This window comes from Ceratotherium simum, chromosome 6 (genome assembly GCF_057802395.1).
Source record: "Ceratotherium simum simum isolate JZ-2026a chromosome 6, ASM5780239v1, whole genome shotgun sequence".
Taxonomy (NCBI): Eukaryota; Metazoa; Chordata; class Mammalia; order Perissodactyla; family Rhinocerotidae; genus Ceratotherium; species Ceratotherium simum.
The window spans coordinates 20,401,871-20,429,599 of record NC_141905.1 but is presented as its reverse complement, the minus strand read 5'-3'; the positions used below and the strand labels follow the sequence as shown (position 1 = coordinate 20,429,599).

Genomic DNA, 27,729 nt, shown 5'->3' with positions numbered 1-27,729 from the left:
ATTTGAGTGGATTGAATGCATTCAAGTTATGAAAGATGATGATTCCGAATTCAGACCAAAATAATACACAACTACAGAGAGTTTGGCATTTTATCCTCATTTTTAACCTACAAAGTGTAATGTGTTCATAAAGTATTTTAATAAATATATTAAGGCTTAAGGTGATTACTGTTTTGAGTGGAGGAGGGGGTTTGCTTTCTAACATACTAGTGTACATTCAGAATCTTAAAAAACAAAAACATTGCCATCTTACAGTGAATGATACAAAACATCAGCTTGCCCCAGGTTTTTTTCCCCCACTCAATATATCTTTGTATTATCTTCTTTCCTCCTATATCTGATGGACAAAGAATATCAATTTTTTTGACAGGTTAAGAGAATGCAGTTGATTGGTCTGACCTGAAATGTTTACTTTTTCAGTAACAAGCTTTCACTGAGTCACCTGGACAATTAGTAATGCAGTTTACAAACAAACAAAGCTCAACCAAGAGGTTTAAAAGCTCATGAAACAGCAAGAAAGACTGCAGAATGTACTGACGAAGGGGAGCAGAGAAACATTAGCTGTAATACATCGCAAGCTGGAGGCAAACCCTACATCAAAGAGGGCATGAAATCATCTACATCTGGAAGGAGGAAGTAGCTCAAAGTTGTCTCGCACGAAATACCCAAAAAGGTCTTCCCCAGAAATCGTCTTGTTATATTCTCCTTATGAATCCTCAGCAGGACTGCCTCAGTACCAGGATGTGTAAGACATTGCTGAGCACTTCTAGATCACCTAAGCAGAAACTCTAGCCGTCAAAACAGACTGCCACCATGTGTCCATGGACATCTCCCTGCCTACAAAGTAAACTGGCAGCACTGGTCCCACATGCCTAAGGACCACCCACAGCGGAGGACAGACGAGCTTTCTTGCAAGAGAAGAAGCACTGCTGACAGTGTGTCCAGCAGTAACAGTCGCGTCCCTCCTGAGATCCTTCAGATGGACTCCAGAATCCAGTCACTGCTGGAGAGGGGGGAGACGGGCAGTGACAGGTCCCTCGGAGGGCCTCGTTCTCGCCCATCACGGAGGGAGTTCTGCTCCTGGAAATATTCCTCCTCCTCCTCGAAGAAGCCATTCTCCAGAGCATAAGTGCAGTCTGGGCTGGATGCTGCCTGGCATGCTCCCTTATATTCCTGAATGGACTCGTAGAGGCTGTACAGCTGGCAGAGCAAGGACATGTCCAGCTGTCGGAGGCCAACCTTGAGGGAAGGGGTGGGGAGGTAAAAACAAGAAGTCAGCACTTGAGTTTAATTTTAGTTGAACACTCACCAGCAATCTGCTCGTGCCAGCACATTCTTTCCACACAGCAAACGACTCAGAGCATCACTTGAATGCTCTGGATTTCCAGTTTTGAGAAAACCTTAATTGTGTGATGCCCACACCTCAGACATTACTCAGTGTGTCAGGAAGGAACACACCTGTGGGGCAGCAGGCCCCAGCCTATGGAATTCACTCCAGCGCTCCGGCAAAGCAACAGCATTGCACATTCTGGTAGCCCCAGCTGGTTTCACTTTGGACACCAAGATACAAGTGTGTCATTTCCTCTTGCTACGATCAGATTCAGAGAAGACCCACATGTGCCTCCCCTACTACTACAGTCATTCTCAATTCCCTGGGAAACAGAGTGCCCTTGACAGTGACAGTGGCTCACCTGGTCAGTGTCACATGCTGCCCGCCTGGAGCACCCACCCTCTGACCAGCTCAGCCTCCAGGCTCTCAAGAGAAGTGGTCAGACGCCCTCTCCTCCAGACAGGGTGAGTCTTAGCCCGAGATGGTTGTGGGATCACTCTCCAGAGCAAGCGACTGAATAAGCCCTAGGGGCCTCTACAGATTCTCCTGGGAACTATTTTCACAAGTCATGACAGAACAAAGAACATTCAAAAGTCATAGATTTGTTTATCTTCAAGTTCCTCCCTTCCCCACCACTCATCCCAGGGAAAAGAGCATAGTCAGGACAGGAAACACATTGTTTCCATCAATCCCAAAGAGAGAAGGGTTAATCCACTGGGAAATGCAACGTAGACCGGCACATCTTGCGCTTTTATGTGCCTGAGGATCACCTGGGGATCTTGCTAACATGCAGATTCTGAGTCAGTAGGTCTGGGCCAGTGGTGACTGTGACGTGAGCAGTGCTGCTGGGTGGCAGACTTCATTCTGAGTCGCAAGGGGAGAAACTAAACAAGATGCCAGGAGACCTGCCTTTTGCTTTTTGGCCCTTGAGCTAGTTATTTATCATCTCTATGCCTTGGTTGATGACAAAATGGAATAATAATTTCTCTTATGGGGCTATGGGGAGTATTAAATATCAATCCATTTAAATAAACAGTAATCGAATGCCTCCTGTGTACCGAGCACTGGGCTAAAGCACTAACGATGCAGGAGAACTGCACAGAGAAAAACAGAGAAGGTGTTAGAGGATTTACAGTCTTTATAATTACCCGGCAATGAGATTTTCCACATAAGACAGTCTCACTTTCACACAAGGGAATCTGGGCCTGGAAAGAAGTGTTCATCTTGTGACAAGACTGGGTGTTACATTCCAGGTTATTCTTCACATCCTTCAACCACTCTAAATCACCAGACACCAGCTGTCTCTCTACTACAGCTGAAAAGACCATAAACATGGAACCAGGTCACATTTACTTAGCATATTTTGCTCAAGGGAAGACTTCCAGATAGAGAGGCACGTTCTGTTGTTTCCATAGTGATTCCCCATTATTCTAGAATTAATTCTACCCTAGAACTCCTAAAATAAGGTTTTCTTAGGAAGAGACCTCACCAGAAGCTGGGGGGCCTGGCCTCCAGGCCCAGCTCTGCCACTTTCAATGGCTTTGTTGAGGCCCTTGCCCTCAACCTGCCTATAAAATGATTTAGACTGGATAATCTATGGCTAGCTCAAACACTTTGTGACTTTGTGTGGTAAACCATCGCTTCTTTGTCCTAAGAATGTCAAGTGCCTAGGAGAAACAGTTTCCTGAGCTGTTCTGAGAGGGCAGACCTGGCTCCGTGGCATCCTGCTCTCAAAAGTCCACCCTGAATAGGGAAGCCATGGGCAAACCAGGAGATGCCCAGGCTGCCACATACCATACCCTAGGGTCAGACACCATCACTCTTTTTCCTGATTAGAGTTTGTGTGTGTGTGTGTGTCAGGAAGAAAAGTGAGTCCCTGACATTTGTGTTTTAAAAATACCCAGATGATTCTGATGTCCAGTTCCAGTGAAGAACCAGCGTTCTCGAAACAAATATATGTCTTTTGTGAGCCACTTACATTTATTCTCCTGTGAGCACTAAACTTCAGGCCAGCCAGGCAGAAGAGCACAGAATAAAGAGTGCAGGCTCTGGAGCCTGCCTGCCTGGGTTCAAATGCCAGCTCTGTCGCTCACTAGCTGTGAGACCATGAACAAATCATTCAATCCCAGAAAGAGCAACAGCTGCTGCTATCGTTATTTTCATTATTCTGTTCCACTCTGCTAGCCTGCAGACTCTCACCTTGGAAAGGAATGGCAGGGCAGCACCTGTGTGCCACCATATTCCTCCTGCCACCCCCTCCCCATTCTATCCTGAATACTGAGCAAGGACCACCTGTCCTCCCCAGTAGAGGCTGCCAGTACAGTCAAGCAAGATGGAAATTAACCAGAAAACTTGCTTCATGAGGAGCAGAGTCATAACTGTAGACTCTCAAAGAGGAAAGGAACTTGGACGTATTACCTCAAACCCCAAAAGGGAAGATCTTCCAAACCAGTTCATTCATTTCAAACAGACATAATTATTCTTTACACAAAGTCAAAATCTCCTAGCCTGTAGGCTCTAGAGCCCTTGATGCTACGTGTAACCATTGCACGTACAAACAAGTCTGATTTCTCTCTTCTTTTAAATAGTTGAAGATAATTTTCATTCCACCACCGTTGTCCCCTGAAAAACACTATTTGTCTTCTCCAAGCTAATATCCTCAGGTTCTTCAGCTATTTGTGATGACATTCTGGTCTCTAAACCATCTAGTCCTTTCCCCTGGACTTGGCTCTGATGTTCCAAGACTCCTCTACAGTATCCAAATCTGAATACAATAACCACGCCACAAGATTCTGACTCAGCAAATTCACATGTACCTATCTTTTCTAGAATTAACACAAGGAATATAAATTTTAATAAAGGAAGTCACACCCTCCCAGAGTCAAACCCATATTTGCTCAAAAAATCACAGAAAAGATTCATCTGGAATCCTGGAGATACTTCTACTGAGTCACTCTGATCCTAGTAGATCACCTGGGGGATCCCAAGACTCTATTTCCCACCTCGGGAATGAATAATGGGAAAAGGAGTAGCAGGGGACAACATGCTACTGGAGCGGGTCTGCCTTTCACCTTCCCGGGCTGGCGGGAGATGGGCGCAGGTGGAAGCAGCAGCCTGGGCTCCATGGCTCCATAATGCCTACCAGGTTTCAGAGGCTCTGACTGCCCACGACCCCATGCTACCCAGAGACCCGCAGCTCCAGGCTTTTCTCCTTAGGTGCTATTTCCAAGGTATTCCAGGCCTACCTAGGATACGCATCAGGCCAGGAGTTGGATCATGTTCTGGACCTTTCTGCATTGCAACAGCCGGATGACTCACAAAGCTGCCTTGTCATCGGGTGGAACAGTGGCCTAGAAACTAAGGTCTGACCCACCTAGGAATTAAGCACAGTCCTGGACACACCGCCTACACAACTGAACAGATGCCATGCATTTAGACTAATTTAACAGGGCTTTAAACACACACACGTGCATGCATACGCCTACACACATCCCAGCTTCTCAATGCCTTCTTTTTCAGAGGTATAATTGACTTACAATATCCTATTAGTTTCAGGTGTACATCATAGTAATACGATATTTATAAATATTACAAAATGATCACCACGATAAGTCTAGTTACCATCTATCACCATATAAAATTATTACAATATTATTTTTTTTTTGGTGAGGAAGATCAGCCCTGTGCTAACATCTGCCAATCCTCCTCTTTTTTCTTTTTTCTTTTGCTGAGGTAGACTGGCCCTGGGCTAACATCCGTGCCCATCTTCCTCCACTTTATATGGAACGCCACCATAGCATGGCTTACCAAGTGGTGAGTCGGTGCGCACCCGGGATCCAAACCACCGAACCCCGGGCCGCCGCAGCAGAGCACACGCACTTAACTGCTTGCGCCATCAGGCCGGCCCCTAAAATTATTACAATATTAATGACTATATTCCCAATGCTGTACTCACTTGTTTTATAACTGGAAGTTTGTCCCTGTTAATCCCCTTAACCTATTTCACCTATCCCCCAACCCCTCCCCACTCTGGTAACCACCAGTTTGTTTCCTGTGTCTATGAGTCTGTTTCTGTTTTGTTTTGGTTTTTATCTTCTACGTATAAGTGAAATCATACGGTATTTGTCTTTCTCTGTCTGACTTACTTCATTTAGCATAAATACCCTCTAGATCCATTCGTGTTGTCACAATCAATGCCTTCTTCAGGCACTAAACTTCCTCTGCCTTACCAGAAATCCTCCAAATTAGCGAGGACATGAGGTTAGTAGCTACATCAACAACCCTTGACTTCCCAGCCAGGACACCTCCCCCTCAGCTGGAGTTGTTTCAACACTTTATCACTAGAATTTTCTAAAGGTGAACTGAACACCCCTGGGCAGCATTCCATAATCTGTCTGAATCTATTCTCCCCTACCTGCACCTTGTGCAATGGTCAGGTTGAGGCCCTTTCACCCAGACTGTCCCCACCTGTCCCCAGTGCAGCTGTTAAAGCCTCCTTGCCCACCTGGCCCAATGCCAGCTTCTCCTCCTCTCTTTGGACTTTGATTGGCTCAGCCACAAGTGTTCCTCACTTTTCCCTTGCCTTCTCTGCCTGTCTTATGGCATTTATTATTCCCTACCTTATACCACAAGTATGCATATGGGTCTTCTTTCTTTCAATGTAGGACAAGCCCGTAATGCAGTGACCCATCTCCCTTTTGATCCCTCAGCACCCAGCACAGAACCTTGCAGAGTAGACACTCAGATATTGGTTGACTCCGTGAAAATGCCTCACTGTATAGACCTCAGACACTCTCGCGGAGAATACCTGGCTGCAGAAGCAGGCTGGCAGTGGAGCCATGCTGAGATCAGCAGGCCTCTTACTACACCCCGGAGGCAGCTGCAGAGGTGGCAGGACTGAACAGGTAGACTTTTGTGCCCAGCGCACCCCAAGGTGCCTCCAAGGAAAGCCTCAGACCACATGGTTCTCACCACGTCATCAAAAAAATGCTCACCTCTTACCTAACAAGAGCAGAGGACACAAAACCAAGCATCCTCCCTGATGCTCGTTACAGAGTCAAGCATCTGCAGCTGGGAGAGACTCATGACTGCCAGCCCCAGAAATCAGTCTCTCAACACTGCAGGTATGAGGGGCTGGGGATGTGGGAAGGGAAGAGAAGGACCATCCAAGAGACCTAAACTGCAGAGAAACGTTGCAGGACATGATTAAACCACCCATGAACAAGAACTTCTTGTCCTTCCAGAAAAAAACGTGGGGGTCCAGGGGGTGGGAATGCCTTCAGCAAGCCCACTAACCGCCGACTGTCCCCATTCTACAAGCAGGGGAAGCCTATCATCTTAGTAATGTGTTCCCACATGTCCCTGAAGGACTGCTGATCTCCTAATTCACAGTTGGATTCAGAAAATACAGCTCTTTTTTGAAAGCACACTTAAAATTCAGATAGGCTCATTTAAGAAAAATACAGAATTCTAAGACCCTGTAATTTGTAGTCCCTTATTCTAGACCTCCAAGACAATTAAGAACAATCAACTAGTTTCCATTGCTTTAAACTGCTAAAGCGATTCCTTCCTTTCTCTGTTCAGGCTTCCTGCTTCCTTCCTGATCCTTTTCTTCTCTTTTCCCACGCACAGAAGTCCCCTGCTCCCCTCCTGCTGCACACACAGGTGGCTCACCAATCCACAACATCAACAATGGCGCCAAATAATCCTGAACCACCTTCAAAATTGTTTCAAAAATTCACAATAGGCTGGCCATGTGAATATACCTCAGACAGGGTGGTGGTCCCCAGCTGGGTTTCGGGTCACTAAGTCTCTAAATATCTTTGGAGGGTGCTGGGGGGAAGGGAGCTCTTCCTGACTTTAACAAAATTACAATAGAAACATTACCATTAAGATATAAGGCTTAGAAGATGAAAGGAACCTTTAAAGGGAAATTGTTGATTCAAAATAGAGCATCACAAAAACTTTAGTCTGTTCTTCAGAAAAAAATGTATTTAAAAAAATAGTCTGTTTTATTTAAGAAACTAAAAGTTGGGGTAATTGATTAGGACGTTTAAGAGACTTAAACAAAAGCCACTTCTTCCCAAACACAACGAGTTGAAAACCAAACCAACATAAAAGGAAATGATCTTATTTGTACGTGGCTCCACACTGGGGCCAGTCTGTGGGTGGAGCAGGAGGAAGCAGGTGACGGGGCTGGGATGGGTTAGTCTCAGTGGGTCATAATGGGACTGACTCTGCAATAGCCCCACCCCCTGCCAGTCCACTATCTCCTTTCACTGCAATTCCTCAACCTGATGAAAAATACCCCACCTGACACAGGGCAGGAGAATGTACAGATCCGAAGGTGAGCTACAGAATCAGGAACTACAGCATGGGAGGTCCCGAAACATAGGGACAGATGCAGAACAAGTTATTGTATGAAAGTTTAGATGGAAACAAAATGGGTAATAGGAACTTGGTTTAAAAAATTACGGTATATATAAAGTTATGGTATACAATAAAAACTAGGCAGTCATTTAAAAGAATGAGGAGTTCTGTATGTACTACAGAGGAAGAGGGACCAATGTAAACTGTTAAGCACAGAAGTTACAGAACAGCATGTTTAGCAGATCTCACTTTACACTTGTACATGCACACACATGTGCAAGCTTTTAACTAGAACACAAAATATCTGTTAGCAGAATTTACTTCTGGAAAGTGTGGTTGGATATTTACAGCCTTCTGTGCTGCTTAATTTTTTTCCCCAACAAGCATGTTACTCTTAATTTTAAAAACTAGCAATAATAAAAAGAAAGTACATAACGGATGCACACTGCTATTAGGACTGCATACTTATAAAACCTTTCTGGAGGACTAGTTGGCATTGTCTATGAAAAGCCTTAAAATATCACATAACTTTTAACCAGCTAACTAGTTTGTTTCTAGGGATTGACTTTAGAAAAGAAAATCTCAGCTGTATACAAGTATGTAATGCTCATCCTTGTTCTGTGTGGTAGGTGTAATTAACACAGCCAGTGGCAGAGCAGGGAGCTGCAACCAGGGCTTAGGACTCCAAGGTTGGTGCTCTGACCAGTAGCCCATACAGCCTGCACAGACAACACTGGAAGATGTCACAATGGCAGGTGTGGTACAGCAAGCTGCTGAGATCACAGGTGATCTTTATTTTTGGCCTTTCTGAACTTTCTAGATTTTCTACTATGAATATGTATTAACTTACAATGAGAGAACTTCTTAAAACATAATGACTGAGTAACCTTATACAAGATGGCTTGTAAATTCATTTTAGACAAGACTTGGTAAATGCCCTAAATCTAATCAAGGTGTCTAGTATGTATCCGCAGGACTGGAATGTAATACAGAAAGCAGTGACCTAATGGATCGTAACCTGATTTCTGAATAAAGGATGTGTTGACAGAAGGACGCTGACCTGCATACTGTTTAGAAAAGGAAAACCAAAGAGAGCAAGTTCATTGGTGTTGATCTAGAGGCAAGGAGCTATTAACTCAGCTGCCCAAGCTCAACAGAAATGCCCCGCAGGACCTCAAAGCTCCCTGGGGGCTATAATTCTGTGCTCCCTAAACAAGCTTCCATTTATCACGTGGTCTCCTATGCAACACTCTCCTCCCCTGAGCGGAAATGCATTTGTGCTCTTTGGTCAGCTTCATCTCCTGTTAATACTTTAGATTCACCAAGCTGACGACCAGACTCTGAAGAGCCATGGTGATTCAGAGACAGAAAACAGACCAGTCTGCATGACTGCGCCCCTAGATTAAGGCAGGCCCGAAGCCTGCCCCACTTCTACACTTTCCTATAAGTTCCTCTACTAGGTCAGGCAGTTTGAGTTGGGTTTTCTGCTTACAACTGAAGGCATCCACACTGAGAGAGCCCATTCTGCAACTTAACTCGCAAAAGGACATTCTTGTTTATTGCTAACCTAAACTAATGTTAATACCAATTAAGCTCATTTCCTCTTATTCTGTCCCAGGCATAGATAAAGAAAAGCAATCGACCATTTTCTTTAAGAAATGTCTTTGCACATTCTTTTACTTTTTCTCCCGATTATAAAAATAAAACATTCTGATTGTATAAAAATTCAATGGTTCATAATTATATGAAACAATCTTTCCTAATTCCATGTTCTAAAGCAGGAATCTTCAAATGTTTTGGTCTTGGGACCCCTTTACACTCTTAAAAATTATTGAGGGTCCCAAAGAGCTCTTGTTTACGTGGGTTATACCTATCTATATTTATCTTATTAGAAATTAAAACTGAGAAATTGTAATATTTATTAATCCATTTAAAAATAATATACCCATTACATGTTAATATAACATTTTTATCAACAATAACATTCTTAATCTTTTTAATGTCTGGCTCATCTGCTTCTGCATTGGATCCTTTGAGACATTGTTTTGATTGGAGTAAATGAAGAAAATCTGGCCTCACAAAGATATATATAACTGGGAAAGAAAGGAGTATGTTAATAGCCTTTCAGATGTGGATATTCTTATTTGACACTACCCTTTAGTTGGTTGCAGAGTCGAATCTGAAACGATGCCAATGAACTTTTCATACTCTTACATTAAAATCCATCAGTGTTGCACTTTGAATGGATCTTTAAACCATGCATGATGCTGTAACATCCAAAATTAGCTATATGAAAAACAAGGAAAACTGATTCACTGAATTACGTGGATAATTGTGGATTGGATACACTTCCTTAGGCAATATTTTTAAAAAAAGTATTTGTCAATATGACCACCACATAATTATGGACCTCCAAAAGGATCTGAAGACCCTTAGATGTCCCCAGACCACACTTTAAGAACCACTGTTCCAAAGATATCCACTTTTAGCAGTTTAGCATATATCCCTCAAGACACTATACATGTCTAGTTTGTTTTTGCGCTACCATTGGTATCCAGGACCCCCCATGGATACCAAAATCAGTTGATGCTCAAATCTCTTACATAAAATAGAACAGAATTTGCATATAACCTACACACATCCTCCTGTGTACTTTAAATCATCTCCAGATTTTTTATAATACCTAATACAATGTAAATGCTGTGTAAATAGTTGTTATACTGTATTGTTTAGGAAATAATGACAAGAAAAAAAGTCTGTACACGTTCAGTACCGACGCAACCATCATATGCCTTTTGGTTGGCGGTTCGTTGAATCCCCAGAAGCGGAACCCGAGGATACAGAGGGCCGAATGTACTGTTTTGTAACTTACTCTTGCATACTGTGAACATCTATGTCTGTATACATAGTTACTACATTCTTTTCAGCAAACAGTATAGTACTGTATCACTATTATAAATACTATTATATAGCACTGCAATACATATCCATGTTATTTACATGGATGTAATGTAATTTACATGTTGTATTGTTATTTACTTGTGTAACTACTTCTGTAAGATAAACTTATAAAAATGAAATTGCAGGGGAGAAGGCAGAGAAGGTGAAAAGGATGGCTTCCTTCAATCTCTCCCCAATACTGGGGCTGCAAAGAGCAGACCATTTATCAAGGATTTGTATTCAAGGCCTGCCCAAGATGATGAATGCTGACATGGACACAGCTGATGCTGAAAATCAGGTGGGACCAGAGGGAAAAAAAATGACATGTTGGAACTCAACACACATTTGAAGGTGAGCTTGTGCTTTGTCGTTCTCTTGAAGGATGCTCAATCAATTGAAATTCCTTCTCTGCAAGGATAGATGCAGTTAAGGAAGAAAATCTGAAGCTAAAACCAGAAAACCAAGTTCTTGGACAATATATAGAAAACATATCAGCATCTAGGATTCTTCAGACAAGTGACATAAAAAGCAAAAGAAAGTGTTTGGTGTCTATTCTGTTTTATGGTGTTTATTTCCCCAAACATTGACCATCACTATGACCATTTTTTAAATATTTGTTGGTCTTTTAAAGGTAAAACGTGGTACCTTGTTGTTTTAATTTGCATATCTGTGGTTATAAGGGATGTTAAACACCTTGCAGTTACTCTTTCACTGTGTTTATCTCCTATTCTAAGTACAGTCAACAACCTAAGAATACACCGAACACCCTCTTCCCATGTTCTCTAGTTTCTACATGTATTCCGGTCATCTTCCTCAGCCCAGCCTCTCCAGGCTGAGACCAGCCTGGTGTCTGACAGAGGTTACCCCTCCCCCAGAGAGCACTGGTCAGAGGAGAGAGACCCTCCTTTCTTCCCCTGCCCCCGGCCCCCGTCAAGGACAGCACCTCCCTCCCCGAATCCCTGAAGACGGGATTCTTGTTCCTGCAAAACTAGACCAGACTCGACTCATAGGGTCAATCAAGGAACAGAAAGTACTCATAAAAACTGAAAAGGCCACATCTTAACGAATTTCCGCAGAACTATAAGGAAGGCTAAGGCTTTTTCCATCTTCAAAGTTCCTGAGAGAGAATGAACATTTCCGTGTTAAGTGTCTGAGGGGCAACGAGCCACAGGAAAGGAGCAACCTTTATGAGCCTGCCTACTTATCAGGTGGAAACATCTGGAGCATCTGGGCAAAGAAGGAGGTGACCAGGAGGCCGGGGCCCTGGAAAAGGACGTTGGGCAAGAAGGGCAAGTATCTGACTAGCCAGTCTCAGGGCAGGTGTCCTGTTCATGGAATCTGGTCTGTGTGTAGGGTTTCCTACATCAGATCGTGAAAACTTTAGCTTTTCACACTGAGGTCTGAAGTCTCCATGGAGTTTAGGTGGGCATCCCAGGAGGAAAACCACAAAGCTTCCAACTGCCGCTTGGTGGGAATGAACTGCACGAGGGCCCTGGTCCTCTTCTCGAGCCCTCTCTGAACATCCTTGCCCACCTGGCCTCTAAGATCTATAGCAACACCAGACCAGGGCCCGGAGCAGGGGACAGCACTGACATCTGCGAGATGCAGAAATGCCTGGGCACTGGCTCAGGTCCTTTGTCAATGAAGGAGGTCAATGTTTGAGGTCCTTTGTCAATGAAGAGATGCCCAAAGCGCCAACACTTGGGGCACTTTTATATTCACATTTAACAGACAAATGCCTTTAACCAAAAGGGGGGAAAGAGGGGAAAAAGCAGAAAGGTTGTGCCATTTGTAAGATTCTTATGAGTTAGGAAAATATTAATTTATACCCTCTACAGGTACATACAGTAATAGATAAAAGTTTAAAGTGGTATGAAAAAATATCTTTCAATCCTCTGCATCTTCAAATTAGGGGACCGTTAAGTATAAGCTCACTTAGAGATAACATCAAAAGTGGATGAAACCGCGCCAAGGACCCCACAGCCTGCCCTTACTGCCCTATCGCCACCCCACAGACACAAATGAGCTTTCACATGCACAAACTATTATATATACTTTTTTAGTTTTTGCTTTTATTGGGTGGATACTGGGATGCGAAATAGTACTACACGAGGTAATTATGGCCTAAAAACTTGAAGAACTATTGTCGACAGCCAAATTTTTGATGACTAGAGTCCAAGAACAGCATACTTGCATGATTCTTCCTTTTCTCCTTCCAATTCTTTGCATTAAGTGGATTTACAACAACCAGGTATAGCTGTGCAAGTGTCCTCAGGGTCACCAAGCACATTGCAACAGGCAGGCCCTGCGCTTGTGCCCACGTTATTTTATGACAGAGCAAACTTCTGTAGGCACCATAAAGACCCAAAGGCATGAGGGGGAAAGAATTATACTGCTATAGCCAAAAGGATCCTTTATGGCATTTAATGTGGCTTGCCTAAATTATATCACAGAATTTAATAACAGAATTCAAGCTCTTGATGCCTGGTTCATGAGCTCCCCAACTCTCAAAGAGCTTGGTACAAGTGAAGATTCCTGTTTAAAGTGTAAAGAATGTTAAAGGTGTAGGTATAGGAAGGGGCCCAGGAATCTGCATTTTAGCAAGCAGTCTAGGGGACTCTGGGGCTAGTGGTCCATCCTTTGAGGAACACCACAATAAACCATACTGGTGGGAAGACCAGTGGGAAAAAAAAAAAAAAAAGACAGTATTAAAGACCATCGGACATTCCCAGTCTCCTCTGATCAGCGTCAATCAAGAACGCTGCATTAGAAGCTAATGCTCTTATTCCAGATGGCACGTTTCACAGCCTGACTCGAGACTGGACCTGTACCACAAACCCTTTTAAAGGGTAAAACCTCCCATCTAAGACCCTCATCCCATAGGATGAGGACTGAACTCCACTGGGATGTGGGCTATTCAAGCTAATGCACATCTCCTGGAGCACAGGTCACTGGACAAGCTCATTAGGCATTTAGTTGTCTCAACTAAAATGCGGGAAAGATAAGTGTTGCTGGTCTCAGAAATCAAACTTTTTTTTCTCCGATTAAATTCTTCAGCCGCTCAAACCACCGCAGTTGAGGGATTCAAAAGTTCTGTGTAGACGACTTCCCACTCATGTGGAGATGGGTGATCAAAATAACTGTTTGATGGTTTGAAGAAAAAATGAGGCAAAGAGGTTCCAAGTCAACGCTATAAGAGCTTGCTGCTGCTGATTTGAGGAGAACCCAAGAATCCCCAGGGGTGCTGCCCCTCAAAGATCTCCTGCCCCATGTTGGAGGCTCCTTCTGTCTCTATGCTTTCGGGTGACTCCTTTGGGTATCTAAGCTTGATAAGCTGACCTCACAGAGCTGCTGGGCGGGACAGTCTCTATAGAAATCTGTGCCAGGGGACCCAGTTGACACTGAGAGTCAAGGGTCTCCTTCAACCACATGCAAGGATTTGAAACACCAACCGAGATCTAGCGAGCAAAGGTGGCCTGTTAGCTTAGCAGATAAAAATCTTTCAAACTGTGGGGCCCTTGAGGCCAAAGCATTTTTATATGCGAAGAGGTCTGTCGTAGATATCTAGTATTTTGGCTGTCCAGCAGCCCCCTGCTCCATTTTTGCAAACTGTCCTTTCTTTGGGGAATCCCCAGCCCCCCACTCCATCCACATGGTCACACTATCTTAGCAAAATACCATCCTGCCCTCAGTCACTACTAGCTGGCCCAGGCTGGCCAGGCTACCCAAGTTGGGTGCACTGGTATCCTTCCACACAGTATTTTACAAACTGGAACTAAGAAGCATGGCTGAAATTGAGAGTGGACACTGTTGGCAGCCACATTCCAAAATGTAGGAAAAAAATAAAACAGCGGGAGAGGGGGAAGAATACAGTGGACCTCCTGGGTTCCCCATCAGCTGGTTCTACTCTGTCTCCGTATACGTCCAACCCTACAAGATTCTCCTTTTGCAAGAGCTAGTTCCAACTGAGTTTCTATTATTAATACAGAGTCTTTGGTCATGAAAAATGAGAAGTGGTCTAGACTACAGCAATTACATTGCTGTCAAGATGCCCACATCTACCAGACGGTATAAGCTCCTAAACACCTAGATAGTTTCTATTCATCCTTGTAATCAGCCACAGCACTTTATGCCTAACGTACACCTGGTAAACATCTGTTGAATGTGATCTAAAAATATTCTCTGATGTTTTAAAAAAAAAAACCAACAAACTCAGCTTCTTGTTTTAAAGGACTTTTTCTGGTCTATAGAGCAATAACCATCTGTGTGACCCTCACAGCTTTCCAAATGGGCCCACTAGGGGAGGGGAGCAGTACAGAACCTCACAGAGGAGGAGTTACTAGAACAGGAAGTGCTGAAACTTGGAGTGGAAACCACGACTCTCAGAGCAGAGCACGGCGTCACCAATCATGGGACAGAACCCTCTGCCCACACAGGCTCCCCCCATCCTCACATGCCCTGGACACCAGCTTCCCCAGGTTCCACCCTCACCAGCCTTCTATCGGTTATCTTCAGGCCAAAATCTCTTTTCCAGCCTCCCGCTCCACATTCTGAAATGTTTAACATACTCTTCCACTGATGTAACGGCAAACCACCTTCCCCTCTAAAGCAGCCACTCCTCCTGACTCCCCTATTGCTGCGACGCATCCCACCTTCCCAGTGATGGATTATCAAGGTTACTACTGCCATATAATGGCATACTATGCAGTTGTTGAAGACATTATAACATATATTGACTCGGAAAATGTCTGCAACATGCGCCCCCGAAAAGCAAACCAGAAAGTATAATGTGATCCATGAGTGTGAGTGTGTGTGTGTGCACATGCATGCAAGCAGTATAATGCAATGGTTAAACACATCTGTTTGACTCTGTCACCTTAAGGGAGTTACTTAAATTCTGAATGATTTTTAAAAAATATAAAATAGACTTTGAGTATCTATCTGGTAGAGAAGTTATAAGGATTAAATAAGACGATAGATGGAAAGTATTTACATTGTGCCTACACAGGAGATATCCCAAATTACTGACAGTGATTATCCCTAGGTGCTAGGACTGTGAGTAATTTTTAATTGTTTTGCTTAGCTGCACTTTCCATAAAAAAGCTTAAGTCATCTCTGAATCCTGTTCATCACTTTCCCCAACTCTAATACTTAATCAGCAATTCCTGCAGATTCTACTTCAGAGAAGTGTCTCCCATTTGATTCCTGTCTCACACTCACCGGCCCCCGCCCTGCTGGGGGCTCTCACTTCCTCCGTGCACGCCTCCAGCATCTCCTACATCCAGCTCTCCCTCCTACACCCAGCTATCAAATTAATTCCTCCAAGTCCAACTCTGTGCCATCCTCCTGCTTAAACCTTCCCTTTGCTACTTGAGGCTTTCTGCAACCCGCTTGGCCCACCTCCCCAGCCCCCTTGCCCTCCAGCTTTACATGTACACTCCCTGCACTACTGAACTGGAGCACTCAGAGTTCTGCTCTGCTACTTGCCCATCACCCTTTTCCCTTGTTAAAATCTTGTCGCCTTCTGAGGCCTTCCACACTACCACTGCTGGAAGTCAGCACTCTTTCTGTGCCTGCATGGGACTTTTAAAAAAAGGGATTAAGCCCGTTCTGCCATGACTTCTAGTTATGTCCCTTGACACAGACTTGACCTCAGACCTTCGAATTCAATAGACCAACACAATCTATTCCACAGATAACTCAGGAATGAACTCCTAGTTCTTATCTTGCAAGGCCCCCCAGTGGGAGCCTTAGTTTGAGGCGACCACTCAGACCCCACTGCCTCAGGTTAGTGAATCTCTTAAAAAGCCAAAAGACCAGAGTATGTTTAAAGGCTTGTGACACTTCTGAAAAGGGATTTTTCAAGGCCTGTAGCCATATCTTATCTTGATCTCCGCTAAATGTCAGACAGACCAAAGATGGCTGTTTATTTTCCTTGGGCTTCAAATAGTTAGGCTTAGAAAGAGCTCTGGTCCAAGGCATAATTATAAGGTTGTGGCTGTACTTCAGTCGCACCAGGAGGGACCTGGAAAAATACTTTTGGGAATAGCACGTTGACTCCCAAGCCACCACTGCAAGACTCCAGAGCATGTTTATGAACCAGACAGAGCCTCACAACAGGAGTGGCCCTGAGGTTTCCTGTCTCTGTTCCAGTATGGAATGTAACCCGAGATGAGTCTTCCTATTTCACCTTCTTATTTATGCTACATCCAAGTTCAGACTGCAAACATACTAGATGTAGATTTATCTAATTAAAATGCAGCTCAGCAGCCGTGCAATGCTGGTGTCAATTAATGTTTATTAATAAATAAAAATGGTTAGCTTGGAATTTAAGTCATTCTCTAAGAAGCTTAGGAAATCTTTTCAGACAGAATTGGAAATCACTTCAATGCCAGCTACCACCAAGTGGGAAGACAATATTCTATTTGATTACGAAGTGTTAAGGCTGCTTTTCTAGATTTAAGTCTTAGTTTTCAGAACAGATATGCTCCTGAAAAAAAAGGACACATAAATTGAATTTTTCTAAACAATATCTTAACACGCTAGATGTATACTTAAAGGATTCCTATGATAAATTTTTTGGCAAATTTATTCTTGGGGGAAAAAAACAGCTTTCATATAATAGAGTTCCTTAATAAAGTATTTACCTGCACTAGGAGAGGGAAAGAACTGCACTAGTGAAAGGAATGAGCAGATTCTAAAAAGAAAGGGGGTGGGGGGGGCAGTGAACAGGGGACCAGCAAGAGGGTTAGAAAGGAAGAAGTTTTTGTGTTCTCTTCCGGCCTAGCCTAAGCCTGGAGGAGAAAGCTGGAGAAAGACTCATTGCCACCTAAATCCCTGCCCTTGCCCTGCTTTTGGCATCACCCTAAATCGTTAAAGCGTGTGTCCTGGTCCACAAACACCTAATGTACTTCCCAAGGACTGAGAAAAACTAAGTCCCATTCTTTGGAGCTCAGATACAGCCCGAAGAACCCACACGGGCTTCACCCAGACGGGGAGGGCACCACCTCCCCATTCTTCTCAAGCGGGTTGAGGAATCAGCTCTATCGCGCGGAGAGGGGTTAGGGGTGAGCGTTCGCTTTCACAGCCATCTGTGGGCCGGAGCCATCCCGCTGTAATCGGATTCTGCACGCGCCTCCTGGGACGCGGGGGAGGGGGGCGAAGGCTGTTCCAATCTGCTGTCTACACTAGCGCGGACAAAAAGCTGTCCTCTTCAGGGTAGAAAAACACAATAGCACACAGCTCTTACCCCTCGGGCGCAGTGAAAGCCTTTCCCAAACCCGAGAAATGTTTCACTCTAGAGAGGGGTAACAAAGCCGCACCCGCCCCGAGGCCAAGCGCGAACCCCACGCCGCGCCTCCCGCCTTCCAGGTTTCTGAGCCAGCTAGGGCCGGACTTGGGGCGCCCGGTCTCCGAAAACTGCCTTTTGAGAGTGAGGACCCTCCCTGGGCGAAGGTCCAATCTTACGCACAGAGAGGGCATTGCCCCTCTTTCGGGACCGGCGTCTGGGCAAAAGAGCCAGAAAAGGGCGGGTGGGCGCGGAGACTTCCAGAGCAGAGCGCGGGTACCGGAGAACTTCCCCGGGACTGCGAGCCCGGACGGTAAGAACCCCCCGGCACGGCCCGCGGAGCCCCCCTTACCATCTCCTTGCGAAGCAGGGCCAGCGCGGCGTCCAGGTTGGGAGGCTTGGCGGGCAGCGCCGCGGCCCGGGCCCCGCCGCCGCCCGGGCCCCCGCGGCTCAGCTCGTCCTGGATGCGCGACTTCTGCGCGTACAGCCGCTCCAGGTGCCGCCAGCCCCCCGACGCGCCGCCGCCCGACGCCGAGTGCAGCAGCCCGCTCAGACTTTTGGGGAGAGGGGGCAGCCCGTCCACCCGCAGCCCCCGAACCGCGCCCGCCGCCCCGGCCCCGCTCATCGCGCCCGGCCCGGCCACGCGCCCGGCCCGCCGCCGCCCCGGCCCAAGGCTCCCCCGGCCCGCCCCCTTCCCGGCGGCGCTCCGCCCACTTCCCCTCCCCGCCGCGCCGCCCCCGCCCCGGGCCCCGCCCCCTCCCGGCGTCCCGGCCTCGCGCCCTCGCCCTCTTTGCGCCCCACCGCCCCGCCTCACCTCCAGCCCCGCCCACTTGCCCCCGACCCCTCCGCTCCCGGGCCCGCCCCCGCGTCCCGGCTCACCTCCAGCCTCTCGCAGGGCTTTTCCGTCACCTGCCCGCGCTCCTCGCCGGACGGAGCCCTGCCCCGGCTGTCCCACTCGCAGTGATGGGGGCTTCTCGACCAGCCCCCAAAGCTGCTCGTAATTGCTGAGGGGGGGCCCACTTCACATGCGACTGGATGAAGCTGGCTGGTGCGGAGGGCGGGGGTACAGAGGCTCCCGCTCTGGGCGTCAAAGAGAAGGTCGGGCAGCGCTGGCGACCCCGTCCACGGTCACCGTCCCCGGAGGCCAGAACTCAACCAGCGGGGTCCGGGCTGATCGACGGGGAGGAGGCCGGCCTCTGGCCACAGGACCCCCGCCTCTCCCGGAGGGCGGAATCCTGACCGCCTCCTGTTAAATCTAACTCGCCGCCGGGAGGGCTGGGACGCCCAGACCGCGGCAAGTCACTCATTCACTCCAGGGCGCGCTGGCCTTCTCAGTAAATGGCAGTGTCCAGCCGTACCAAGAGCAGCCAAGAAGAGCCGGGTCCTCATTTGGACCTTCAAAATGCAAACAAACATGGCTTTCCGCCTGGCCGTGAACGCAAGAGTAATTTTAAATGGAAATGTAAGGAAAGTAAAGAAAAGGATTAAATCTTAAAAACTATCCGTCAACTCTGAGGCAAAAATAAACACTCGCGACTCACACCTCAGCGAGGGAGAGAAAAGAGAAACAGGCTCTACCCCTTCTGGGAAGAATGAAAATAACAGAAGGTTATAACCAGATTAGAGACTGAAAAGGTGAGGAAGTAAGGACTGATTTGCAGAAACAGCCCCACCGCAGATTAAAAACCAATGTAGTACATATATATGGAGTGGATAACTTTGATGTCCACAGATTCTTGGTTTTAATGTAAAAGGGATTTAATTGTTCTAAATACATTCAAAAGGATCATAATTATAAAATGTTCTGAGCACTTCAGGCATCCAACATAAAAAGTCCTGCACTTTGGGGGGCTTTTTCTCTTTTAATCTATCATCCCATTGAGCCTGCCCCAGAACCGATGTTTTTAACACTGGCAGATAGATGCTCTCTAATGGATCCTTGCCACTGGGTGAGACTGACATGGAGCAGCCCCAGCACAGGCAGTGTGATTTGAGGGCATCAGGAAGGCTTCCCACCACACCAACTGCTCAGCATTTTCCACCTCATCACTGTGCCTCGCCTTCCACTAATTACCTAGTCACATTTCCGGATTTCAGGTATTCATTCATTTGCCTATTTAAACAGTGAGTGTCTTTGGGAGAGTTACAGATTTCCTTGTGTGGGTGTAAGGGTGAGGAGGGGATGGGAAGCATTTTGATCTATCATGAACACCCTGGCATGAATTCCTTTAATTTCATGTGTCACGTTGCTGTCTGTCCTGCAGTACTGAGCAGAAATCACTGAAGTTAGGTGATAGGAGGTTTGGTTATGTGATGGTGCAATGAGAAAAGAAATGATTTCAGAGCATCCGGGCACTGAAATCTTGAGACGAGTATGGATGACAAGAAGAGAAGAGAGTTGGGGCCAGCCAGAATGCAGCATGAGGTTCCCTGTGCCAGGACATGAGGGACATGAGGGCTTAGATGAGGCCAACCTCACAATTTTAAAGGTAGGCTCTGTGTTCTGGTATATACGCAATGAAGTGAACATATTGAAATAGTCCCCTTTATATCAACAAATAACATTCCACTGTGAACAGAAATTTCTGAGGTACTGATTAAGACTATATTTGTATAACCCTGAAACATAATTATGCAAGAACCCACCAAATATTTTGACACCCATGGGGAATGTCAGTCAGTGCCTGCTTATTCAAAGGCTAACATAAGGTACCTTTTAAGCTTCATGATTATAGCAGGAATGAAGTAATAAATTACTTCTGAAAAAATGTATTTGCTTTAATTCAAGTCTGAAACACCAATATTCTGAGCTCAAACCAGAATGAGGCCCAGCTATCTCCTGTGCAGCTAAATCAGTCTTTTTTTTCTTTTCTCTTTTGTTTTGTTTTGTTGTTCGTGGGCTCTTGGAACTCAGAAAGTACAGACTTCTAATCCAGTGCTCTATTCATTAACCCACACCTCTTCTTAGACTTTGTAGGGCAAGGTCAGGAACCCAGGCCTTGGGGCACAGACCTCAAATTCGCCGACATGTGGTGACACTCGGTGGACCTGAAGCTGGATTTCCCAGTCTTCCTCCAGAAGTGCACTGTGAACTCATTGTGAAACTGCAAGGACTCACTGAGAAGCATTCTCATCTCCCTCCATCCTATCCTTCCACTAATCCAGCCACTTCTTCATCCTCAGCTCTAATCCCTACCCACTTGGTGTGTGCTTCCTAGAATGTCGAAGTCTTTTTGTGTTTTTTTAAAAAAAGTTTAATAACTTAGATTGTTGATAGAATAGAAAGAACCTGAAAAACACATTAGAAGTCTGATTGAGCTTTCTTTTTAAAGCTGATGACCTTAAATTCTGCTAACCATAGAGAAGTTTATCCTCCTGTCCACAGTAGTCATTTTTCACTTGTTGCAGGACCTAAAATTAGAATACTTTGAGAGCGATTGTGCAATGTATTTGGCCTAAATTTTAGCAAACGTATTTATGTCAAGATGTAATTCCTCATGTTTCTATCATTTCTAAAACAAGTTGTAAATTAAAAAGTGTGCACAAAGCCTTTTTAAGATCTTTATATGCAATTGTGCATACACACAAACGGGACTAAGAATTTAGCATGTAATCATAGATTCTTTTATATAGTTTTTTAATTGTTGCTCTGTCACCTCAACAATATTTAAGTTTATTTAGTCAGGGACAAGAACAAGGCTTTTTTGTAGCTGCTATAGCTGCTAGCACAATGCTAGGCACCTAGTGATATAAATTTTTTTTTTTTTGGTGAGGGAGATTTGCCCTGAGCTAACGTCTGTTGCCAATCTTCCTCTTTTCTTTTTTCTTGAGGAAGATTAGCCCTGAGCTAACATCTGTGCCAATCTTCCTCTATTTTTCATGTGGGTCACCTGCCACAGCATGGCTGACGAGTGGTGTAGCTACGCGCTCAGGCTCTGAACTCACAAACCCAGGCCACCAAAGCAGAGCACGTCAGACTTAGCCACTACGCCATGGGGCCAGCCCTGATATAAAAATATTTTTTAAAAAAGAATGTATCATTAGATGTAACTTGTTGAGTACCTACTATGTGTAAACCACAGTGCTCAGCTCTATGATGAACATAAAGATGGAGGAGGTTCAATCCGTGACTTCAAGTCACTTACAGTCCATCAGGAGAGATCACATCGTAACAGAAGTAGAGTCAAACACTGAGCTCCAGCAGGGAAGGATTTCTCGTGGGGTTTGGAAAAGGCATAACAGAAACGTGTTCACTTAATTTGGGCTCGAAGGGTAAGTAGACTTTGAGTAAGTGAAACCAGCCCAGGGGGGGATGGGAAGAGTCCTAGTTAGTGGGAAGATGGTTGCATTTGGGAGGCAAGGCGCAGAGAGGCTGGAACAGTGGCTTTGTCATCAGACTAGGGAGGGTTTCAAATTGCGTGCTATGAAGTTTGGACTCTGTTTCTTAGGCAATGGGAAGCTACTGAGCATTTTAAAGCAACACAGTCTGAGCTTTAGAAAGATCATTCTGGCACTTGCATGTCCAGTAGGTTGGGGTGGAGGCAGAAAGTAGAGGCAAGGAGAGTATTTGAGAGGCTAAAGCATCTTTGAATGGAGAGAAAATGAAGGCCTGAATTAGGTGGCAGAAAGCAAGATTTAGGAAAGAGAAATAACCAGCAATGATACTTCACAGAGCACTCTCTCATAGATTTTTCTCATTTGGCTCACACAACCTCCCGGAGGTGAGTGTTACTCAGAGTTCCATCTGACGAAGGAGGAATAAGGGGCTCATCAAAGATAGTTGATTCATCCAAGTCTGCTCAGCTCATAAGCAACGGGACTTGGCTGCCGGCCACTGTCTTCTTCCTGGGGAGATGGCAGAGGCAGAATCCAGGTAACTGTTTGGTTGTGTAAAGGCCGGACAGAGTCTGCACTTAGAAGTGGTGGTTGGGACATTTACAAGGGAAGAGATCACAAGAGAGAGGGCCCCTTCAACCAGTATCTAGAAACGCTTTCACTCACTAGCCCTTTGAAGTAAAGAAAAAAGGCAAAAGAGAGTGCAGAAACCTAGAAGATGCAGTAAATGAGTTAAAACATTTGGGAAGGGGCCGGCCCTGTGGCTTAGCGGTTAAGTGCGCGTGCTCTGCTACTGGCGGCCTGGGTTCGGATCCTGGGCGCGTACCAACCCACCGCTTGTCCAGCCATGCTGAGGCGGCGTCCCACATACAGCAACTAGCAGGATGTGCAACTATAATATACAACTATCTACTGGGGCTTTGGGGAGAAAAAAGAAAGGAAAAAAAAAAAAGGAGGAGGATTGGCAATAGATGTTAGCTCAGGGCTGGTCTTCCTCAGCAAAAAGAGGAGGATTGGCTTGGTTGTTAGCTCAGGGCTGATCTTCCTCACAAAAAAATAAATAAATAAATAAAACATTTGGGAAGACTCTGCCACAAGCTTGATTTTCTAAGATCAAGATGAAGCCCCTAGCCAAGGAGGCTTAACTAGACAATAACATGCCCTTCCAGAGATGAGAAGAAGGAAGACACAGGTTTTCAGCAGTAATCAAATCTAGTGGAAGAGGAGATGGGAAAGTGGAGTAGAGAATTGGAGTAGTGTATGTGAAAAATCCGGGTAAGAGGAGACTGAAATAGATGGGCAAGCTGGTGGGGGAAAAAGCGTAAAGAGGAGGGAAAAATGCTTGGATTAATATCATTCATTTCTCCCTCCCTTCCTTCCTTCCACTTTAGTCTACTTTGGGCCAGGCAATGAGCCAGGCTCAAATACCTCATTACTCTAAGATAATGAATGAAATCCTTTTAAGAACATGGTAATTATTTTTGTTAATGGGATACCAACCTCTTCTTGAACATCTGAAATGATTGGGGAGGTGACACTTGGTGAAGCCTGACATTCAAATTTCAGACCTTTCTAGTTTTTAGGAATAATTTTCCTCCGTGGCCAGCTTCTAACTTAAAAAGCCCTTACATGCATTATCTCACTTTTCTCCACAAAAGTCCTTACTTAGTCAAAATATGCCTCCCAGCTATTAGATCCCTGGTTAGCACTGCTCCCTGAGGTCATTTGAATTGCTGTTTTTCCTCCTGTATAAATAGCCAGCACATTCCTCTGAGATATCCCTTCTTCAGTTAAGCATCCTTAAGTCCTGCAGCTGGTCTTCTGTGAAGAAATGGTTTTGAATTACTTTGCCCCCTTAGTGCCCTAGAGGAGTCACTCTCCTCTAGGCACGTGCAGTGTGTCAGTATTTTTCTTAAAAGGTAGTGTCCATATGTAAGTGAAAAATTCCAGATGTGTTTGATAAGTTCTAAATAGCATTGAACTGTTTCCTCCATTTTACTGTTAGCCTACTTATTTTGAAGCTTAAAATCAAATTAAAGTTTGGAGTTGACACATTATACTTAATAATATTGAACTTTAATCCAACTTTAGTTTTAACCCCTTTTCAAGTAAGTTGCACAAGAAAATAACAGTCTGTCCCCATAAGTGTTAAGATTTAAAAAGGACAAACAAATTATGTTTATTTAGGCATAGGATATTTCTGGAAGGGCATGTAAGAAAGTGGCTCTTTATTTCCAGGGAGTGGGAAAGGGAAGTTCTGAGAGGGGGAGTTTTAACCTTTTACTTTATATCCTTTTGTACTACAGTCATCCCTCAATACCTGCAGGGGATTGGTTCCGGGAACCCCGGCAGATTCCAAAATCCGAGGGTGCTCAAGTCCCTTATATAAAATGACATTGTGCAAAGAATAGAGTCTGCCTTCCGTATCTGCGGGTTTCACATCCACGGATTGGTGGAGAGCCGACTGTATTTCCATTTTACATTAAATATGTAATAAAGTGAAAAGTACAATTATAATCTTATTCTTAACTATATTTGGTCAATGAATAATTAAATGACTCTTTTTGTATGAGCTACAGTTAAGCTGAAAGCTTATTTTTGTGTAGTTGGATATTTTTAACCTAAATGCAATACTTTAATTTATCTATATTAAATTTCATCTTGTTTTATTCAATCTATTGAGTCCTATCTGGAAAAAGCTTTTTGAATCTTGATTCTTTAACTTAATACTGTACCTATCTTTCTCAGAATTATCGCATCTGCCAAATTAATAAATTTACCACTTATGGTGAAAATAATAGTGGTAAAACCTATTATTTTTAAGGGCTTAATATGTTCTGTGTACTGGGGTAACCATTTTACAGGCAGTATCTCATTTACTCTTCATAACACCCCTTTGAGGTTGGTGTAATTATTCCCATTTATGGATGATGAAAGCAAAGTTAAGAAAAGAAAATTAACTTGCTCACATTCACATATGTAGTTAGTGGTAGAGCTAAGATTTAAAATTAAGGTCTCTGTGACTCAGAGCGAGTATTCTTTTTTTTTTTTTTAATTGTGGTAAAAAAACCACACAACATGAAATCCACTCTCTGAACAAATGTTTAAGTGTACAGTACAGTATTGTTAACTATATGCACATTGCAGAGTGGGTGTTCTTCACCACTGCAGTATCCAAGCCATCAGTGAAAATGATAAACAGAGATCAAGAACCGAAACTTGTGCCTGAGACCCTCCTCCAGCGTGACGACAATCTGTTGACTCACATTCTTTGTGTACATTATGCTGTCATTCAACTGGGGGGGATATCAAGGGCTAAGAGTGCCTGAAACTGAGCTGTCTGATATGATAGCCACTAGCTCTAAAGGGCCACTGAGCACTTGATGTGTGGCTAGTCCAAATTGAGATGTGCTGTGGGCAGAAAATACACACTGGGTTCCAAAGACTTAATATGAAATAAAGAATGTAAGATATCTCATTAACAGTTATTTATGTTGATTGCATGTTGAAATAATCATACTTTGTATATATTTGGTTAAATAAAATATATCATTAAAATTAATTTCACCTGGGCCCGGCCTGTGGCTTAGTGGTTAGGTTGTCTAACTCTGCTCCAGTGGCCTGGGTTCATGGGTTCAGATCCTGGGCGCAGACCTACACCACTTATCAGCCATGCTGTGGCGGCAACCCACATACAAAAAAATAGAGGAAAATTGGCACAGATGTTAGCTCAGGGCTAATCTTCCTCAGCAAAAAAATTAAATTAATTTCACCTGTTTATTTTTTTTTATGTGGCTACTAGAAAATGTATAATTACATATGAAGCTTGCATTTATGGCTCACATTACATTTCTATTGGGACAGTTCTGGCCTAAATTAAGTCCTGGATTCCTCCCACCCCCCGAGGGCTTACAATTCAGATATAAATATACAAAAGGGTTGGGCCGGCCCCATGGCTTAGCGGTTAAGTGCGCGCGCTCCGCTACTGGTGGCCCGGGTTCGGATCCCGGGTGCGCACCGACACACCGCTTCTCCGGCCATGCTGAGGCCACGTCCCACATACAGCAACTAGAAGGACATGCAACTATGACGTACAACTATCTACTGTGACTTTGGGGGGGAAATAAAAAAAGGAGGAGGATTGGCAATAGATGTTAGCTCAGAGCCGGTCTTCCTCAAGAAAAAAAAAAATTAAAAAAAATATATACGAAAGGGTTAAAAACAATAAAAAGCCTTATTGAATAATTTAAGTACCAAAATAGAGTGCTACAGACTACAGACCTTCACAAAAGGGGACCACCAATAGAGAAAGCCCTTGGAGAGGGAATTGGACTTCTCTGGGCTTTTAAGGAGTTGAAGAGACAAGCTCTCTAGGCCAGGGACCAACATGAGCAGACACCATGGAAATGGCAGTGGGCTTGTGAGCAAGAATAAGGATGCTAGTCTGAATAAAACAGGTACTTAAAGCTGAGGGACCCTGCAGAGACTAGGTGGGGTCACTAGCCATCAAGTCTAGGCTATGGCTCTCAGACTTGCTCTCAGCAGAGAGGAAGCATAGATATTTTTAGTGCAGGAACGATGAAATCTGTAGGTTGTTTTTTTTTTTCCAAACAAAAGATCTCATGTATTTATTACTGAACTAAGCTACAAGTGGAAGCATAGAAACAAAGAGAAGAATCATTTTCCCAATAAAACATGTCCAACCAGAGACATGTCCAGAGAGTGGTGGCAAGGTTTTCAGCATGATATGGTAAGATGCCAGTGATCTTGATACAGCATCAACATGTGTGCCATCTCATGTGCAATTCCTTATAGACCCAGCTTGGTTCTTCTCCAATGTCTCCTCTTGGAGTTGTATCTGATTTTATTACCAGTTTTCATCTGAATCCATTGGGGAATGGGATGATTCTGCTTTTGTTTCTTGGCCAGGAATCGCATGATTGTGAAAATCCTATGAGAAGACATGGCAAAGAAGAGTCTACTGCACACACTACAATGGCAGAGAAAGGGAGAGAGTGACATCTGTGTTTTAGAATATAAGCATGGCAGAGGTACAGAATGGATGCAGTGGGGAGGAGGAGGAGCTGACACACTAAAGAGGGACAGAACAATGAAGAAGCTAATGTTTTAGTCCACGCAGGAATTAAAGCTGGCCCCTAGACCAAGGGCCTGGCTGTGAGGACAGAGAGGAGAGGAGGTACAAGAGAGATATTTTGTTTAAAAAACATAGTACTTGATGACTGATTGTAGAGATCTGAGAATTATCCTCAGAGACTATCTATGCATGCTTTCTTTTTTATCCCAAATAAATGAGAGTTGAGAGAACTACTACAGTGGTCACTGGGACTGTCACACACAATAAAAGCCGTTCAGTTGACAAGATTCAAGTTGAAACAAGCCATTCAAAAGTCCCCTTAATAATAGCCAGCGTTTCCAAGAATCTTTTGGTTGGAACACTATTTGCAAA

General features: G+C 44.6%; 2 protein-coding genes across 2 annotated transcripts; both read right to left on the bottom strand.

Moving 5' to 3' along the window:
• Nucleotides 1-76: 76 nt before the first annotated feature.
• Nucleotides 77-18,564, bottom strand: FAM89A (family with sequence similarity 89 member A). Its single transcript, XM_004432500.3, has 2 exons — nucleotides 18,280-18,564; nucleotides 77-1,239 (listed from the first exon to the last, which is right to left on the bottom strand). The coding sequence occupies exons 1-2, from the start codon at nucleotides 18,550-18,552 to the stop codon at nucleotides 976-978; spliced, it is 537 nt and encodes a 178-aa protein (XP_004432557.3). The 5' UTR covers nucleotides 18,553-18,564; the 3' UTR covers nucleotides 77-975.
• Nucleotides 18,565-27,071: 8,507 nt separating this feature from the next.
• Nucleotides 27,072-27,227, bottom strand: LOC101387649 (large ribosomal subunit protein eL39-like). The gene has a single exon (XM_004432366.3). It carries the CDS (start codon nucleotides 27,225-27,227, stop codon nucleotides 27,072-27,074), a length of 156 nt encoding a protein of 51 aa, XP_004432423.1.
• Between the last annotated feature and the right edge of the window lie 502 nt (nucleotides 27,228-27,729).

Coding starts and splice junctions, on each gene's coding strand:
- FAM89A (XM_004432500.3), bottom strand. CDS start 18,552: ATGAGCGGGGCCGGGGCGGCGGGCGCGGTTCGGGGGCTGCGGGTGGAC. Junction 1,240..18,279: donor CCCTGCTTCGCAAGGAGATG/GTAAGGGGGGCT, acceptor CCTTCCCTCAAG/GTTGGCCTCCGACAGCTGGA.
- LOC101387649 (XM_004432366.3), bottom strand. CDS start 27,227: ATGTCTTCTCATAGGATTTTCACAATCATGCGATTCCTGGCCAAGAAA.